Source organism: Diplotaxodon limnothrissa, linkage group LG2, assembly GCF_057381915.1.
Source record: "Diplotaxodon limnothrissa isolate DT_005_m linkage group LG2, D_limnothrissa_male_GT1.1, whole genome shotgun sequence".
Classification (NCBI taxonomy): Eukaryota; Metazoa; Chordata; class Actinopteri; order Cichliformes; family Cichlidae; genus Diplotaxodon; species Diplotaxodon limnothrissa.
Window position 1 is genome coordinate 14708438 of NC_140597.1, and position 19811 is coordinate 14728248.

The following is a 19811-nucleotide window of genomic DNA, read 5'->3' on the forward strand; positions in this document are numbered from 1 at the left end:
TGGCAGGACACCCGTGGATCGATGCTGGATCGGATTGGGATCTGAGGAATCTGCAGTTACAGACTCCAACACGACTGTGAATAAAAGAAAGAAGCACAGATGACATAAACGAATAAAGTGGAATTCATCAATACTCATGTTTGGAAGATAGCGCAGCTCGATGAGGACAGCGGCAGGTTTAATTGGCCCACTGAGGGTTTAAAGAAGCACAGTTATTGGCTTTCTTTTTTTTTTTTACCTGAATTACCTGCAGCTGTGTACATCTAAAGACGTATTTCTCTTATTTTTTTGTGCTAAAAATCAATGAAGCTTGCTGTTGTTTGTGTGTTTGGATCAGTTTTAAACAAACAGAATGGATGTGAAGGCCGAGCGGCAGCCGGTTGCTCTGAATGACAATGTTCTGGTTTTCCTTTCTCACGCTGTTTTGCACATTGCCGTGGAGAATGTTTCCTCTGAATGTTTGTAATGTCGATGAAACAAAAGAAACCAAGCAACACCTGAAATCCATGTCTTAATAAAAGAACTTTCAGTGTGAGCCGCTGGCCTCCTCGCTTTATTTCACACAGAAACAGCACGCTCACAGAGACACTGATCCGGTCTATCGTTATGTTCATGAAGGTTTAACTCTGGTTTCCTCACACGCTGCTGCTCTGTCTGCAGCCACCGCACTCATTTTATTATTTCTTCTTCTCTTATAAAGTCAATCTCTCTCTCCTGCTGGTACACCTGTCCACATTTGTGACTGATTACAAGTTCTGCCTCTTTCAAATGAACACATCATATCTCAACTGATAACTCATAGCTAAGTTATCGAGTTGGTAACAACCTCTGTGATTGATCGATGAGTTGGTGCCAGTAACTGATCGCAGTCTGAACAACCTCAGATCCATCTGCTGGTTCCAAACTTTAATTGCTTTAAAATACCGGTCAATATTTAAAAGCTGATGCCGGTCAAATACATACAGGTTACTGAGCGCTCATCAGCAGTTAAAAAGTTGCTGTTGCTGTGGTGACAGACCAAAAGGAAACACTTCCCTCCACATTTCTTTGTGTGATTTCAGTCGAGCCACACTGACAGCTATCTGTCTCTCTGCACTTCAACACGCGGCCCATCACCACATCACCCTGTGTAATCTCAAGTCTGTTGCTGTGGCAACAGGAAGATCAGAAGGGTGACCTGTCAGTTTGGAGGAGCTGTCGCCGTGAGCAACGATGGCAATCAGCCATCACCTCCCCGCCAGGAGGACAGGTGAAGGAAAGAAATCAAAGAGAAGATGGAGAGATAAAAGGAAGTGAGATAAGCAGGAGGAAGTAACAGGGTGAGGTGTGAGTGGAAATAAATGCCGGCAGCACAGGTGAGTCGAAAACAGCAGCCACACCTGTTAGATTCAAATCTGAAGCACAGCAAACTGAGAACCTGAAAACACCTGGAGCACAGCTGGAGCTGATGCAATGTGAGCGAAACTCGAGTTTCCAACAACAGAGATGACGTGTTTCATCAGACCCCTCTCCCCATCCCTGCTTCAGCCGGCTAACGAAGCTCTCATGTTACCTCATAGAGCATTCAAGTTCTCACGATGCCGTCGGCTGTGATCTAAATTTTAATGCACTGACCCCCCGATGCAGAAAGTGCTCCTCAGCTTCACAAGGTTAGATCATTATTGGACTCAGGAGAGGCGCCTGCTGATGAACAGCGAGCAGCTGAAGGATCCTTGCATGCCAGCACACACCCTGAATCAAAACTGACCTCGCTGACAGCCATGTTGCCCAAGTTCAGTTTTACTGGGTTTGAATAAATCAGAAACAGAATGACGGCTGGGTAACGAGGACCTGATCCTCATCAAGGTCTCATGTATGACCGGCGGCTTGAGCTCACACAGAGAACACGTGACCCTGTAAACAACGCATCCTGTACAGGAAATATTTCTTAGATCTATTTATTACAAACACAGCAGTGATTCCTCCATAATTTATCCATCCAGGCATCTCCTTACACTTACACACTTCAGGGTCAAGGTTAGGCTGGAGCCCATGTTAGCTGTCACAGGGCAAGAGGCAGCTATACCTGGACAGGTACCAACCTGTCACAGAGACAGACAGCTATCACACTCACGCCTACAGACAATGAGCATGTTTGTGGACTGTGGGAGGAAGAACTCAGCCAGAGGTGGACGTCAACATGGCACCATTGGGACAGTCACTCAATGTCATCAGACCAGAGTGCTTAATCTGGCTGTCAGTCAGCTGTTCACCTCAGCTGTGGAGCCACTGCCTGTATTTACTCTGTAAAACTCTGTGAAAGGAGTCAAGCACACCAGTGTATGAGTCAGAGCTCTGACCGATCACAGTCATACTCAGGTGAGCTGTTGAGGACATGAAGAACAGTCTAAACACAGTCGTTATCAGGGTGTTTTTGTTCAGCTCCAGCCTTGAGCCCATAGCTGGCGCCGAAGGGATAGCCGCATTATGATGGTGGTTTTCTTTAGTGCGAACAACTCATGAGAATTTCAAACCTGTTCTTAACAGTCCAACACTGGACTCTCAATCTCCCGTTGGAGAGCCGCGAGCTTCTCCATGATGTTATCAAACTTACGCTCCGTGGTCTTGTCATTCTTGTGCTCAAAGAGCAGATTCGGAGAACTCACGACCGCAGTGAACTTCTCCAAGATGTGATCCAATTTGCGCTCAGAGGTGTTATTCTGAGCATTCACAGCAGCCGTAAGCTTCTCCAAGATCTTATCCATGCTGCACTCAATGAACCCATTCTGAGAAGTCACGCCTCGTGCCATTGTTTCAATCCCAGCGGGCAGCCTTGTGGGGGTTTGAACAGCAGGCACACGATTCTCCATTTCTGCCACCCGTCCATCGTGTATCCGGCAGGGAAAGTGCCACCCAGACACTCAGGCTCACCCGAGCCAATACTTCTTGTTAAGAAAAGGGTGTCAATAGCATTCAGGTACCAGTTGATCAAATCCATAATTCTCTTTTAGGTTTTAGAGAACAGACTGTGAGAGAGTGTTCCAGGGAAAAGTAATACAAAAAACACGAGACTAGACAAGGAAATAAGAGGCTAAGCAGGGAAGATAAGGGAGAGGAGGAGAGGAGAAAAGTGCAACCGCCTTCGCCAAGAGCCAAACGAGAAAAAAAACAACAACCCCCCCCCCAAAGCATTCACACCAGGAGAGTTCGGTCAGGTTTAGGAAACCAGTTATGCCCCAGGATGAAGGAAAGATGTGATCTCTCATTTGAGAGATCACATAATATCTGAAAAGGGGGATGAGCCCTTGTCAGATATTAAAACACAAAGATGATCGTTCACATCTTGAGTCTGAAGCTGCAGACATGACTTTAAATGTCCCTCCAGGGCAAATGGCCGCTTGCAGTTATTCTCCTCCACCTTTGGTGTTTCAAGTATGTGGCTGATCTGTGAAAGACCATTAGTGCAAAGGCAGAAGTCCTCACTGACCATCATATTTAAATATGGTGGGGAAACATAGCAGCTTTATGAGTATGCATTAATAAAGATATAATTACACAGTAATAAATGTATATGTACAATATCTTGTTTTTATTTTGAATAATAAACTGTACTTTAAATTGTTTGTCCCCGGTTCTCTAGATGAATCTATGAAAAATACCAAAGCCAACATAATTTGACATGAATAGTATTTTTGCCCAACAAGGTGATTACCAAATGGCTGTTGGCTGAAACTTTGGCACATCTCAGCATGGTGCAATGTGTCCTTAAAAATCTTACAAAACTGGACCAAAGTGTGAGGTCTAAAAACTATCTACACAGAACAGTATCTGAAAGTGAGGGGAAAGAAGACAGACATCTCTACTTCGTGTTAATAACACATGTTGACACAGAGTGGTGGCTCAGACTGCCATCTTACCTGTGATCATTCAAACACTCTGGTTAAACAAGCATATCTTTAGTCTCCAGAGTGTTGAAGAAAAGCTGTGAGTTTTACCAACACTGCATGTTAGTGTCTGCATGCCACTTAGGTGAGGTTCAGCTTTAAGCTTTACTGCTGCACACAAACACAAGACAAGTTCTGCAAATCGAAGTGAAGCAGTGGGAGGTGAAAGTTGCTGTGTCAGCAGTTGTGGCTTTTAATTACCAGCTGTTTGCAAAAGGAAATAAGGAACGTGGTCCCTTTGGGCTGAACTGGTGGCAGAAAGTCACCTAATTGTGTTTTTTCATTCAGTCCGGCTGCTAATTGGCTCCATTGTGGCTCCTTTTCAGGATCAATACAAATCTGCTGACCAGTAAGAACCTTAAAGCCAGACATGTCCAGTTTCTGCTCCATAGAGTGAAGTCTGGTGACAGTGGTTAGCATGGAAATGTTAGTATTTCTATTACATAGTATTTTTATGGATGGTTGCAGTCATTCAGGCACTAATTACTAGAGAAAGTCCTGAAACTTATAAAGTGAGTATTACATTTCCTATATGGGGTTCATGCCTTTAACCAGAGCGCTGATGAAGTGAAATGTCGTCCACCGAAGCTGCGGCGCAGCCCTCGGACGGCCCCAAGAGGAAAACGTGTTTCCAATGATGACATGGTGCATATGAAAAAGGCATTTTCTTCAGGGATTTTAGTAATTAGAGACTTTTCTGTTTGGCCTTTTGTCCAGGTGTAAACCATGTTTTAGGTCACTGAAAATGAAGTTTTTATCTTTTTATCTTGCAGCGTCAAATTGATGTCATGAATATCTGAGCTGAGGTTTGTTGTCGCCATGTTGGTGTGACGAGCAGAGGGTAATTCAAACTGAGATTACACCAGTTCACATGTGATTAACAACTTATTGGCCAATGAAGATACTCCGATAATTCCTAAAATAAAAATGCCTTTTTTCATTTTTATACAACAAGTAGCACAAAAACAAGAACATCGACAGATAGTCTGATTAGCCTTACTTAAAATAATGGATCAGGACCCCCTTTAAGCACAGTCATGTCCATCCATGGTAGCTTTGATGGCAGGAAACATGCCCAACAGAAACCTGTGCCGTGGACTCATTGGAGGAACGCGCTCACGTTCATGACCACGAACAGTCTACACGCCAAGCTAAACGCAGGGTGAAGCAGCTCATGCTAAATATCCCAGTCCAGTTAATTTAATTCCATCTCTGGCCAAGCTTCACAGGGAAAACGAGCACCAGCGGACCCTCCCCTCTCCCTCTCATTTGTGTCAATTAGGCGGTGGAAGGATTACTCTGACTGCTTCTGTGGCGCATGTTGAAAAGCATTTGCACCTCGGGGAGCGGAGCACATGAACCAGGCAGAAACGCTCACACAGGCAGCTCCAAGGTTGCCATCTGGCCTCAACTTCAATTCTGCTGAGTGGATAGGCAGCAGAGGCTGATAATAATCTGCCCTTTTTGGACAACTACAGTTACAGCTAACTCCAAACACACTCATGCATTGGTAATATTTAGGGGCTGATGTTCAGTCATACCGACTCTGATGCTCTTACTATGGGGTCATCAACAGAGTTTTAATCATGTGTGCTACGAACAACTTCGTTTTCTACCTCATTTGTCAGGATGTGATGCCAAACGTCCAGTAACAAATCCCTCTAAAAATTTCCGAACCCAGTTCTGGATCGGCTCCAAGAGTTGCGAGTTTTCAGATCCTTATGAGTCGTCCTGCTAATACGAAGAGACTGAAACGCACGAACTTGGACTTTCAACATCTTTATTCTGAGAAAGTAAAGAGTAAAGAAATGAGTGATTTAGCAAATGAAGGTCTCACACATATGAAGGATGCAGGCCGTCAAGCTGGATGAAGTTTGGAATATTTTACATTTCTTGATGTTTTCATGCTGAAATGCACTCATTTGATCAGCTGCAACCTGACACTTACAACAGAAAAGGAAAATTATAGTTTAGATGAGTATTTACATGTGCAAACATTTACGATGGATGGATATATACACACACAGAACGACTTCCAGCCCTGCATGAGGTGACTTCACAGGTGAAGGGAAACCAGAAGTCTGTTATCTAATGCCACACGGACAAAGACACACGGCAGCACAGACACTTCACTGTGAGGCGTCGACAACACCTACAAGCCCGCAGTTAAAACTTGCTATATTAGATACATGCAGCTCAAACCTGATGGCGTTTTTTTGTAGCAACCTATCATCGGGCACTAATGCAGCTGTAATATTCACAAGAACATCTGGCACATTTTTAGGGGGTTTTAATCCCTGCACACCTGCCACACTCCTCCCAGAGGATCCCGAGACCCTCACAGGTTCTGCCTCTTGCACCTGTGACCTTGTTGTCAAAGCTCACAGTTTGACCCAAAGCTGAGAGCAAGAAAGCAGCTGTACTGTTTAACAGCTGCTGTGTCATCCTGGTGAGTCTGCTGTGATGAGATACGAACGATCTCCTGGCACTTCGAGGCGTTCCCATCAGAACCGCTATGACCCCTCAACCCAAGCAACAGCGGATTTTTAATTTTTTAAAGCGATTTTAAAACTATATTCAAAGTGAATAAGGCAGAAATCAAAGTGCTAAACAAACATGTTTACTTCTAAACTGGGGGCTGCGTGAAGCGAAGGTGTTTTACAAGGCTCCAAATTGGATGTTAAAAACTGAGGTAGTTTGATTTTTTGACTAAAACACCACAAACAATAATCAGTCAAAAGAATAAATTACCTCTAACCCCCGTACCATCTCCTACCTTCTCCATCATCATTAATCTGTTAGATTGCACTAAAAGGATGGACTTGATAAGACGTGACTGTCAGGTACAAACAGAACATGACACAGCAGTGAAACATCGAGCACCACAGGTTCTCCATGGTCCTTAATCGTAGACATGTCACAGATTTATCCTGAAACAGCTGTGATGTCCAACAGCAGCAGATAAAATGAGATAAAAGTTCAAATGTGCACTAAAATGGTTTCAAATGGCCCGAGTAGGCCTCCATCCACCCGCCGGGAGTCACGCCACTTCATCACTGAACCAAGAAGGTGGATGGCGTCTCGTCGCGCTTGTGTCCGTTGCGGGCAACGATCTCCACGATGGCAATGTAGGTCCCCGTGACGAAGCCGATCAGCCCCACCAGGCTGATGACGAGGTTCTTGACTTTCACCGGCAGCGACAGGCCCTCGCCGTAGAAAACGATGAGCTGCAGCAGGGGTGGGAAGATGAGCGCCAGGAAGCTGCTGCTGACCGAGCCCACCAACGAGATGACGAGGTCCAGCTCTGGGATCAGGATGGCGAGGGCACCTGGGATACGAGAGGAGGAAAGAAGGACACAGTGAACAATAGGGCTGCACGATTTTTTTTGCTTAGAATTGAGATCACGATTCCCTCACGATTTTCTTTTCCAATATAAATATTTCTTGCACTTATTAACCGCACATCAACTTTGTAACAGTTGAGACAGAACATAAAAACAATAAATGTCTCACATTTTGTTGTTGCCGCAAAACGTTGTACTGCTTGTAATTCCGTCTCCACCGTTGCTCGACACTGCGTGTATAGAGCAGGTAGTGCAACATTTTTAAAATAGTTGCGGAACGGCACTGTGTAGCGTTTGTCTAGGATGTTGATCATTCTCCTAAATCCCTCGTTTTGCACAGTGTTGATGGGAGCCATATCTTTGGTCAGGTGATAAGTGATAGCCTCCGTAATTTCTTTGTGCCTGCGGGAGGTCGACGGGTATGGGGAAGCGCTGTATAACGTTCCCGTTATTAATGTTTGGGTGGTTGACGGGGACGGATTTTCTCCTGTCACTTTCTTGGCCTTTACAGCTTCGTTATATTGCACTTTATGGTGACGTTTGAGGTGGTTATACAGATTTGTAGTGTTACCTTGCGGTGCTGCTACTATGGCAAAACACAGCTTGCAAATGATATTTTTTTGACTCTCATCGTCTTCTTTGAAGGCAAAAAACTTCCACACAGAGGAATGAGAACCTTTTCTTGGAAATAATTTTACAGTGGGGTTGTCATTCTCACCGCCATCAGGAAACGTTTCTTCTGCGCTCATTGTGTTTTCTCCCCTCGGGCAGTTTCACGTGCTCTCCGTTGTTTTTCCCCTGCCAGATGGCTTCTGAATCACGTGGTATAAGGCTCCGCCCTTGTCATTTGTTGAGCAGGAAGCGTGAGCGCTTGTTTTCATGCAGATTATGTCCCGGATCAAAATGCGGTACAATCGTCATCTTTTTTTTTTCCCCCTTTTAAAAATCGTTGTCATTTGGAAATGAGATCGCACATAAATATGAATCGAGATCGGGATTTTCTAACGATTAATCGTGCAGCCCTAGTGAACAACATCATCTTTAAAGTGGAACATGACCTCAAACATTTCTAATGAGCTCAGTGCTTCTACAGGAAACAATCCACGGTTCTCTAAAAGGTAATTTTCCTCTGCACACCAAACCCTCTGTGGGATTTCCAAAACACTTTTATTCATGAACGACTGTGAGGCCAAAGGTCAGACTGCGCAGTGATGATGTCACACAGGAGATGTTCCTAACACACCTGGACCAGCAAACATGTCAGACAAAGGAGGATTATTCTCAACTGTGAATCATGCAAAGCTTATCTAACAGACTGATTATTACCACAGAGCTGGAAATGAGAAGAGAAGGTGTGTTTAATGAGCAGTTTCAAACCTGCTGGGTCATGGTGTGGCTGCTCAGGTGAACATTTGTCATACCTAGTGAGCATTGGATCTCAGTGAACGCTTGACTGCCAGACCTTTTGTTTTCGATGATTAAAGAAGAGTGTCCTCATCTTTCCTGATAGCGAGTCTGTTGCCCATTAATTTTTAAATCATGGGCAACGTAAAGTTGGTGCTGAAAAAGGAGAAGTGACGGCTGAGAGATGAAGTGAGGTCGGAGAGTAGCAATAGCCAGAGGGGAAGACAGCAAACCGAGGAGGCGGCGGGAGAGCCTCCCACCATGTGGAGTTTGTTCTCACGTGTTGGTGGAAGCGCCGACCGTGACACTGAAGTCACCGGGGACCTTAAGTGCCTTCACCTGTTGCCGTGGAGATGGGCATAAAGGGCGTTGGCCGACCGCGCTCGTACAAAACAAGCGGCCCGCTGACAAGACGTCAAAGCATTTGCCTGAAAATGTTTGCACATGAGCAGGTTCAAGTCACGCTCCTCTCTGTGGCGAGCGCACGGGACAAATCAGCTGATAAAAGATTTTCTCAACCAGAATCGATCGTGCTCAGATCTGTCAGATTAACTTCTGGGGCAATGGCAAAGTTGAGCTTTCACACAACAAGAGCGGAAACCTGTCACCTCTGGGGAACGGCTCCTGAAGCCTGCTCTTCAAACTCCATTTAAAGCTTTGCAGTTTACCGAGTCATCAAATGAGGCAGGAGCTGTGAGGCGAGTGAGGCTTATTAGAGAACATGCTGAGCCTCTCCGGGGAGGAGACGTGGTCCCTGGAGAGGAGGCGTGGATCTTCAAAGTGCCGGAGAGAACACTCTGAGCACGCTAATTTGGTCGTAGCACTTTTAGGGCTTCAGAGACAAAACAAATTTTTTTCTGCCTGGGTTTAAAAAGAGAGAGAGCATGCTACACACTGAAAGATGAAGACTAGGAAGGCTGGGCATCACATCATTGTATACGGATTGTCCATTGTTTAAATGTCCCGGGCAGTCAAAAAGGAGGTAGAGCTGTTGAGAAATGCTAGGAGCTAACTGGGAGCTAACCGTGTCATTCAAAAACATTAACTGTTGCAGTGTTGGCAAAGAGAGGAAGTGACGTAAGATTTGCGCATGCGTGGTACCGATCTGAGTCTACGAATTTGGACAGCCTTTGGCTGTATCCCAATTCAGGGTCTGCAGCCTTAAAGGCCACATTTTAAGGCCGATTACATCACAGCGACGCGACGAAGGCTGTCCCAATTCAAAGGCTGCTCGAAATGCGGCCCTCAAATGAGTCCTTCATTTCCCTGAATTTTAAGGGCGTGGCGGTGTAGACTTCGTGGCCCAACATATCCCAGAATGCATAGCAGCGTGGTGGGTGTGGATAATTTTGCCGGAAAAAAAAAAAAAAAAAAAAAAAAAAAAACTGTGGATGAGGGGCGCCCGAAGAGTAAACCTTAAGTACTGAATATTATGTCACTTATTTATGTGCAAATGTTTAATAACGAAGAACATTACAACATTCCTGTTGGCCACATGTCGGCAAAGTTATGTGACATTGGTGACGTTTGTACTAACTTGGTTTTAAAGCCTTACTCTAAAACAGCGGTCTCCAACCTTTTTTGCGCCACGGACCGGTTTATGCCCGACAATATTTTCATAGACCGGCCTTTAAGGTGTCGCGGATAAATACAACAAAATAAAACTAGTACCGGTACCGAAAAAAAGAATATTTATTCATAACACGGGTGAAAAGACCCAGGAAAACCGAGTAAACGATAAAAACGATAACAAAATAACGCTGAAAAACAATAAAAACCCTGAAAACTATACATTTCACACCTAAGCCTCAACTCTCGCGGCCCGGTACCAAACGACTCACGGACCGGTACTGGTCCGAGGCCCGGGGGTTGGGAACCGCTGCTTTAAAATATACGCCGTTCAATAGCTGACCTTAATCTTACAGAGAATGATCAAAGCTCATGTAGAAACAAACAAATGAACAAAAGATTCTCTCCTTCATTTCTGTCAAACAAAGCTGTATAAAACGTTTCCAGCTGTTAGCATCCTGGTTGCTAGGCAACCTGGGCAGCGCAACGAAGGCTAGACCGTCCCATTTCACAAGCCTCGCACTTCCGGCCTTAGCGGTCTTTAAGTATGCGGCCCTTGTGGACCGTTAAGGCTGCGTACTTTAAGGCTGCAGACCCTGAATTGGGATACAGCCTTTGTTGCGTCGCTGTGACGAAATCGGCCTACAAATGCGGCCTCAGGAGGATGCAGCCCATGAATTTGGACACCCCCTATAGCTTACATTTATTCTGTAAATAAACAGGAAGGTGACATAAGGTTTACAGAGTCAAAGTTCAAAGACGAATCAAATACTACATGATGTTTATGAACACTGTGCAGGAAGGAAGCAATCACCTGACTGATTCTTACATAGTACATCAGGAGGAGCGACAATCATGGGCTCAGTTTACAGAGTTTAAAACAAGGAAATTATTAATCATCAATCCAAAACAAACATTCAACCAGAGTGGGCAGCCTACCCGTCTGCTGAGGCTTAAAAACATGCACAGCACAGTGTCATGGCATAGACATTAAAAGAAATTCCAGAAAAAGAAAAACAATACAACTGGACCCAGCACTGAACCCTGCAGGAACCCTCCACAGGTGAGAAAAGCAGAGTCAGAGAACCGACTCACAGAGAACATCCTTCCACATAAAACCAAAAACGGAGCAGAGTCACAGATACCAACTATTTTCATTTTAAATGACTCAATAACAACAACAGCCGAGAGAGCATGACAAGTCTCTCCCTTCTGTGCTGACCTCGTCATGCCTTTAACCACACCCCCTCAGGTGTAGAGGTAGGGCTGCAGAGCGTACAGCATCAGTGCATCTCAGTGCCATTACCCTCTGTTCAGACGGCGTCAGTTTGGAGTATGTGGATAACTTTCTATTTAAACCCACCAGCATCAACAGACACTGGGAAGGCCGGGCTGGTTTCACAGCCAGAAGAAAAATGGGGGTGCGGTGGTTTTTAGCCCGTCAGCGGGAGCCTGTGAACTGAGCCAAAAGCTTTTAAATGAGAGATGGACCCCCTACCTTCAGCTGCGTCCAGCAGTGGTGATGCTCCGAGGTGGGATCAGACTTTTGGGAGGGCTTTGGTCTACTTTCTCCACAGGGAGTCAGAGGGTACCGGCGCCACTGGCAAACACTTCCCAGAGAGGAAAGCAAGCCCGTGGCGGCGGCAGGCAGGCGGGCTCTCTGATTGTCTGTCGCTCGGTGGACCGCACCTCATTAAAGATGTCGGGGGGGCTCAGTGTGCTCAGTAACTCCCGGGCCGTTTCACTGGGAATAACCGAAGTCTGCATAAGTTAAAGTTGGCTTTTTTGGCAGAAGACTAAACTCCACAGAGAAAACGGCTCAAACTGTGAAAGCAGTCATTAGCTTAAAGAAGTCTGTGCTGCGTTATCAACGAGCCAGAGCCAAAAAGGTCTCCGCCCATGAGTGCCACTCCAGAGACACACGCTCAGATTGATTTGGCCTCTGGGAGGGAAAAACACAGGTTACACTGCATTGTATACATTGCTCTGGTCAGGCATTTATCCGAGCTGTCTACTGTTTATATTTGATTCCTGCACAGTTGGTGTGGAGCACCCATAATTTCATTGTAAATGCACAATGACAATAAAGGGCTATTCTACTCTACTTTTTATGCATCAGTGGGTACTTTAGCAACACTCTTACTGGATCTCATTCTGAGAGAAAAAAAAAGTTATATACAGGGAGTGCAGAATTATTAGGCAAATGAGTATTTTGTCCACATCATCCTCTTCATGCATGTTGTCTTACTCCAAGCTTTATAGGCTCGAAAGCCTACTACCAATTAAGCATATTAGGTGATGTGCATCTCTGTAATGAGAAGGGGTGTGGTCTAATGACATCAACACCCTATATCAGGTGTGCATAATTATTAGGCAACTTCCTTTCCTTTGGCAAAATGGGTCAAAAGAAGGACTTGACAGGCTCAGAAAAGTCAGAAATAGTGAGATATCTTGCAGAGGGATGCAGCAGTCTCAAAATTGCAAAGCTTCTGAAGCGTGATCATTGAACAATCAAGCGTTTCATTCACAATAGTCAACAGGGTCGCAAGAAGCGTGTGGAAAAACCAAGGCCCCAAATGACTGCCCATGAACTGAGAAAAGTCAAGCGTGCAGCTGCCAAGATGCCACTTGCCACCAGTTTGGCCATATTTCAGAGCTGCAACATCACTGGAGTGCCCAAAAGCACAAGGTGTGCAATACTCAGAGACATGGCCAAGGTAAGAAAGGCTGAAAGACGACCACCACTGAACAAGACACACAAGCTGAAATGTCAAGACTGGGCCAAGAAATATCTCAAGACTGATTTTTCTAAGGTTTTATGGACTGATGAAATGAGAGTGAGTCTTGATGGGCCAGATGGATGGGCCCGTGGCTGGATTGGTAAAGGGCAGAGAGCTCCAGTCCGACTCAGACGCCAGCAAGGTGGAGGTGGAGTACTGGTTTGGGCTGGTATCATCATCAAAGATGAGCTTGTGGGGCCTTTTCGGGTTGAGGATGGAGTCAAGCTCAACTCCCAGTCCTACTGCCAGTTTCTGGAAGACACCTTCTTCAAGCAGTGGTACAGGAAGAAGTCTGCATCCTTCAAGAAAAACATGATTTTCATGCAGGACAATGCTCCATCACACGCGTCCAAGTACTCCACAGCGTGGCTGGCAAGAAAGGGTATAAAAGAAGAAAAACTAATGACATGGCCTCCTTGTTCACCTGATCTGAACCCCATTGAGAACCTGTGGTCCATCATCAAATGTGAGATTTACAAGGAGGGAAAACAGTACACCTCTCTGAACAGTGTCTGGGAGGCTGTGGTTGCTGCTGCACGCAATGTTGATGGTGAACAGATCAAAACACTGACAGAATCCATGGATGGCAGGCTTTTGAGTGTCCTTGCAAAGAAAGGTGGCTATATTGGTCGCTGATTTGTTTTTGTTTTGTTTTTGAATGTCAGAAATGTATATTTGTGAATGTGGAGATGTTATATTGGTTTCACTGGTAAAAATAAATAATTGAAATGGGTATATATTTGTTTTTTGTTAAGTTGCCTAATAATTATGCACAGTAATAGTCACCTGCACACAGATATCCCCCTAAAATAGCTAAAACTAAAAACTACTTCCAAAAACATTCAGCTTTGATATTAATGAGTATTTTGGGTTCATTGAGAACATGGTTGTTGTTCAATAATAAAATTATTCCTCAAAAATACAACTTGCCTAATAATTCTGCACTCCCTGTATATTCTGCACGCTACCTTCCTGCAGCAGCTGCACAGTTTGCCTGCTTTGGGTTGAAAACCTTATTTTGGGCTTTTTCCGGAGCAGAGGCCGGCCTTAGTGTGACACCTGGCCCGTGACTGAGCCTCGCTCCTCCTCTTCCTGATTTTCCCAGATGATAACTCTGCCCTGTTTATCCATATTCCATTATCTGCCATTTGAATCCTGGAAAGTCAGGCTGTACATCCTGCTGCTGTTACTTCACCTTTGCCTGTCTCCTTGAAATGACCTTTAGTATCACACGCTGGAAGATGCTCCACAGACGACGGGTTTTCCAACTTTAATATGGGAAAGCTGGCTGCGTGCCTCGAATATGAAAAGGATTGCTTCAGTTCTGCTCGTGGACAACGTCAGAGGAGCTTCTGTACTCCAAAGGAGATGGGTGTTACCAGTGTCACTGCTGTCAGCAAGAACAGGAGGCTACGGTTCACACAGACTCTCAAACCTGGACAACAGAAGCTGGAGAATCGTTTCCTGGTCTGACGAGTTTAAAGCATGGATCCATCCTGTCTGTGTCCGTGTTCAGGCTGCTGCTGGTGTGACTCTCAGTACCAGCTGAGCATCATTTAAACTCCACAGCCTGCCTGAGTGCTGCCGCTTCTTCAGTGTTTTTAGCAGGATAACAAAGCCCCGTGTCTCAAAGCTCAGACTGGTTTCTATAACATGACCATGAGTTCACTGCACCCAGACGGCCTCACAGTCACAGATCTCAGCTGTGTAATGATGTCACAATGACGTCATAAAAACCCGGACCAAAATCCTCGAGGCTGAGCTCAGACACCCTTCAGAGGAAGCTCACTTCAGCCCTGTTATATCTTTCTGATGAGCGTGTGTTGCAAAAGTAGATGATGATTAAAACTTGAAATATTTACACCTGTTACAGTCACAAAGACACATTTGCAAACTCTTTGATGCTTTTTCACAGGAAGAGGCAGCGTACCTTAATTTTTTAGGACATGCCCGAAGCCCATCTGAGTAATTGCGACTCCAGCGAGGAATAAAAAGAGTTTTCACTTCAAGAAACATAAGTCTGCTTGAGGAGGGACTCCATCCAGAGATGAGCAAAAGTCTAAACATCTCCTTGCGATTCAATTACAAACTTTTGTCGGAGGGGGTGGATGTGTCCTCGGTAAACTGCTCTTTTAGATTGTACGGGAAATGGTTAGAATTTCCTCAGAAAATAAATGGATTACTTGAGCCTCTGGGAGTCACTGTGAGAGCAATCAAACTGGTCGGCCAGGTGGAGAAAGGATGCACAACCTCACAGTTACTGGTTCAATTTACCGTGGCTCATGGTCGTTTGAAATTACAAAGGTAGAAGGTAACAGAAGCCATCACTGCAGCTCCTCCTCCCCGTGGGCGAGTGGGGACTCATTTAATCTCGGGGGGTCTCGGAGCTGCAGGGGCTGTAATCAATTTGGACTGACATGATTATTTCTTTTTATTCAACCACGAAAGCTTCTTTGAGCCATGACTGAGTTACAGACGGAGAAAGCACGATGTGATAAATGAAGTAAAAGTTGTCCGTCTCTCTGCCGCCATGCTACGTCACTGCCACTTTGCTTCAGTTGCAGGGAAACAATTACTTCCTGTTAATGAGAAGCTTTACAGTGTCTGCATCACAGAGAACTGCAGGAGTCACAGAGAGAGCCCTCTCCGTTTAGAAATCACTGAGATTCAGACAAGCACCGGCAGCGAGACAACGTGCTCTCGAGGTAAACAACACCTTCCCCATGCTCTCCGTCCTCAGGTAGACCATCGCCACGTGAATGTCCGTGACCCTGTCGGACGTTTTAGGAGCACTTTGTCTCCCTCGTGGCTCAGACACAACATGAAGGCAGTGCGACAGCTCTTCCTGCGTCTGACACTCAGGGCTCCCTGAAGTCATCACAAACACTTGTTTACTTCTTTAAATGCTATAATCTCACTGCAAACACTCACTGCCTAATTTATCCTGCCATGATGCTCTCAATATTTTCCATTCTGCTCCTTTTTCTACTGACTTAATGCCGGCAATTGCACCCACACCCGTGGTTAAAATATCGCTGTAACTACAGGAAACGCCAGAAGAAGAAAAGCCCAAACGAGCGTGACGCTGGAAGCTGCACGCACATGCTCCTCTTTGTGTTTCTCTCTCGTCTTTCTCTCAAACAGCTGCTGACTTCAGTTATCGGCGTCTGTGACAGTGAACAGGTGAAGAAGAAACGTCCAGCGGTGTGTGCGGTGCTCTGTGCAGCTTTGATGAAGAGCTTGACCCGATTAAAACAGACTTGTTGGAAACATACACCTGAGTGTTTGCTCTAAGCGCAGAGTTGGCCTCGAGCAGCCGCTGGATTTCCTGCCAGAGCAGTTTAATAAGCATCAACCCGGCTGGTTACAGCGAGTGCACGGAGGCGTTCGCCCGCAGCTGCAAACACGACAGTTGTGGGAAACCACTGCTCTGTGGCGTGCAGCTGTGAGGGAGGGGATGATGGATGCGGCTCCATGTATAAATGTGAGCTCTAAGAAGTTCAGTTCAGTTTTATTTCAAACATATACATTCACCAACATTTTATAATATCATCCCATGCAGTTGTTTGAAAAGGAAAAGTGATGAATCTCAGACAACAGCAGCGGGCAGCAGCGAGAGGAGAGGGAAACGCTCTGATGCGGTCTCACATGATTCCCTCCTGTTCTAAAAGCAGCAGCAGGTTTAACACAGAAACTCTAATTTTAAACTTAACAATCCAGATGTGACACAAGTGCAGACCAGCAGATCAGCAACAGTGCAGTTTATACACAGTGTCCTACAATCTGATCACAGACACTGAGGACCCTCCTCTTCAGCTCCGTCCTTTTCTCCATTAACTCGTCACCTTCTCGAGGTGCTAGCCTCAGGGCGGGACTGAAACTTCAGCTTCAGACATGGAAAAGTCGTGAATTATTTTTTTTTTTAGCTCGTGTCTCATCCCGCAGCGCACAACTGAAAACAAGCATGACAAACAGGAAAGAAATTCACACACACACACACACACACACACACACCTCTCTGTCCTGCCCGGCAAACACAACCTCCGTTAACTGTTATGAGTGAGAGGGCGCCTGACACAGACGCAGAGAGCTGGGGAACCTGCCAAAGCTACCTGTAATCACACTGAAGTGGACTTCCTGTTCACTTGGCTAATCAAAGTGGCCTTTCATGTTCCTTTTTCGTGCAGCACCGGGGTTCTCTCCCAGGCCCACCATGAGTGGCTTTGACACACAGCAGGGGAAAAATCATGGTGTCTAACTCATTTAGATTCACCACAACAAACAGCAAAAATGCCACATTTTGCTCGTATTTCCTGACTGTAGCTCAGGTGGTAGAGCAGGTCAGCTATTAACCGGAAGGTTGGTGGTTCGATCCCAGGCTCCAAGGCCCAAATATCCTTGGGCAAGATACTAACCCCATGTTGCTGTCCGATGCACCCATTGGAGTGTGAATGTGTATAATGTTAGACAGTAAGCACTTCACAGTTTAGAAAAAGTGAATGGGTGTGATTGGGTGAATGAATTAGTTGTATAAAAGCGCTTTGAGTGCTCAGATAGAGTAGAAAAGCGCCATGTAAGTACCAGTGCATTTACTATTCAAGCAAAGACCTTTAAAAAGGCTGAAAAAAATAAAACCAAGTGAAACAGATTCATCACCCCACTCTCTGTAAAACTGACAGACGTGAAAGGAACTTTTACAACATACCTTCCACAGTCAGTAATTTATGCTTTCATCCATCAACTACCGCAGAGATTCTGAGCTGTTCCCAGACCAGCAGAGAGTCTACCACAGGCCTGTTACCAGAAACCAGATGCTGAACCATCAAACATGGCTGTGCACCGCCTGCACGTCAGAGTCCCTCCCCTGCCTCAGATGCTGTAGTGAGCCACCCTAATGAGGAAATTCATTTCAGCCAATTCTAATCCCAGTCTTACTCTTCAGCCTCTACCCAGACCCCTAACCCCAACCCCACAGGTGTGGACTCTGTTGGATCAGGCCTCTGTTCATCTCAGCAGATAGATAAAGTGTCTGCATCATTGCAGACGCCGGGGCAAACCCTCCCATCGCTCATGGATACAATAGGATCCCTCCACCTGCCTCACACACCCGGAACAGAAAAGATTTTTACTGACTAACCCAAGTACTTCATTTGTTTCACTGCAGCCTTCACACTCTGCAAAGCCATGCAATGGGCCCTTTAGCAGGCCTCCGGGCCACATGTATGACACCCCTTATACAGAGTACAACAGGCGATGGGGAGGGAAAACAACCAACACGTGTGGGGTGCCCGAGACGCTGACTGGCTGACCGTCGACGTGCTTATCTGCAGGAAAAACACATCCACTGCATTTTAATCTAACTCCCTGGACAGAAGCATGAGAAGTGGAGGAGAGGAGGGTGGAAGTGTAGGAGGATGGAGTTGCAGGGCAAGCCTGACCTTCCCCACCCAGCAGGAGGTCTGTGCTAAAGACCGAAATCCTCAGGCTGACCTCTCTACTTGCAGCCCAGCTCTGCTTGCTGTGTCTCTTTTAGCTCAGAGAGCCGATGGTTTGGTTAAAATGTGCGACGTGCAGAATCATTTCTCATGTGTGACCTTTAGGGTCGATTATCAGGTGAAACCTATATTCTCCGATCTCACAGTGGGAGCTCGGTGATGCAGTGATGCAGCTCTATATGGTCAAAAGCATGTGGACGCCTGACCACATGCAGCTTCCATGATTTGGAAAAACAAATGCAAGGAATAGTTTGGGTTAGTGGATAAGTGCTGTGAGCAGGTAGAGTTACACCCCACACTTCCAGAAACAAGCGGAAAGACTCAACGCTTGTGCCGCTCGCTAAAACAAAGTGCTTCCCTTTGGCAGCAACCGGACGCGGTTCACCGTGATATGAAAACCGTTTTACCGTTCATGTCAGCCAACAGGAGGAGGAGAGGGAGGGGTCACCTGATAGCTGGAGTTGAGCGTGACTCAGTCATGCAGTGTGAAGTGGATTTTTCACTGATGTTTAAATATTTATCGGTTTCTCATCTTTGCATAAACTGTATGTGTATTAATGCCGCTTCCTGCATGCTGTGAATAAACCAGCGTGACCTCTCATTTATAGCCCGGCTTGTCTTTTTCCCTGCGGTGGTCTGAAATGTTTCGGCCCAGCAGCACCAGAGACAGGTTGGGTCCTGTCTCAGAGATCGGTGATGATGTGAGGGTGAACACTCTCTGCAAAGAGACGCTGACTGGACTGCCCAAAGCGCTGACCTCAACCCCTTCCAGCACATTTGGGATAAGCTGGAACCCTCCTGGCCTTATCGTCCCGCATCAGGATCTGAGTAATGCTCTTGAGGCCACGTGGGAACACATGCCTGCAGCCGGGTCCCCAAATCTGCTGCACAGCCCGGAGCCAGACGAGTTTAATGCCAGTGTGGCTCTCAGCCATGGACTGCACCTCATTTCCAATTTATCTGAATTTAATTGAGTTAGAAAATTCTCTTTTCACATGGAAGTAATGAAAAAGGACATTTCCATTTCATTTTAAATTCAGTTAATTAACCTCTGAAGACACTTTCACTGCTTTTCCTCTCCACGTGACTACGTTACTTCCTCTAAAAATACACGCTGCTCCATGTCAGATCTTTGACTCAGTTTGTCAAAGTCACAGGTGAGCCGAAACAGGCGCAGGAAGCAAAGGCCAGAGGAATCCGTAAAAGGTGAACGTGTGCACACATGTTTGTGAAAGGGTAAAAATACGACAGCCGGCAACACGCAGCACAAAGTCCCAGCGGCACACCACCTCTGTG

The 19811-nt window shown here is 45.8% G+C and overlaps 1 protein-coding gene across 1 annotated transcript in view; it reads right to left on the reverse strand.

Annotated features, from left to right (window-relative positions):
* Window positions 1-5733: 5733 nt before the first annotated feature.
* The window catches only part of slc36a1 (solute carrier family 36 member 1), a 40189-nt gene continuing 26111 nt past the window's right edge, over window positions 5734-19811 (reverse strand). The window contains exon 12 of the mRNA XM_085360867.1: window positions 5734-7251. Within this exon, the coding sequence (XP_085216993.1) occupies window positions 6977-7251 (275 nt within the window). The 3' untranslated portion in view covers window positions 5734-6976. The remainder of the gene's footprint in view (window positions 7252-19811) is intronic.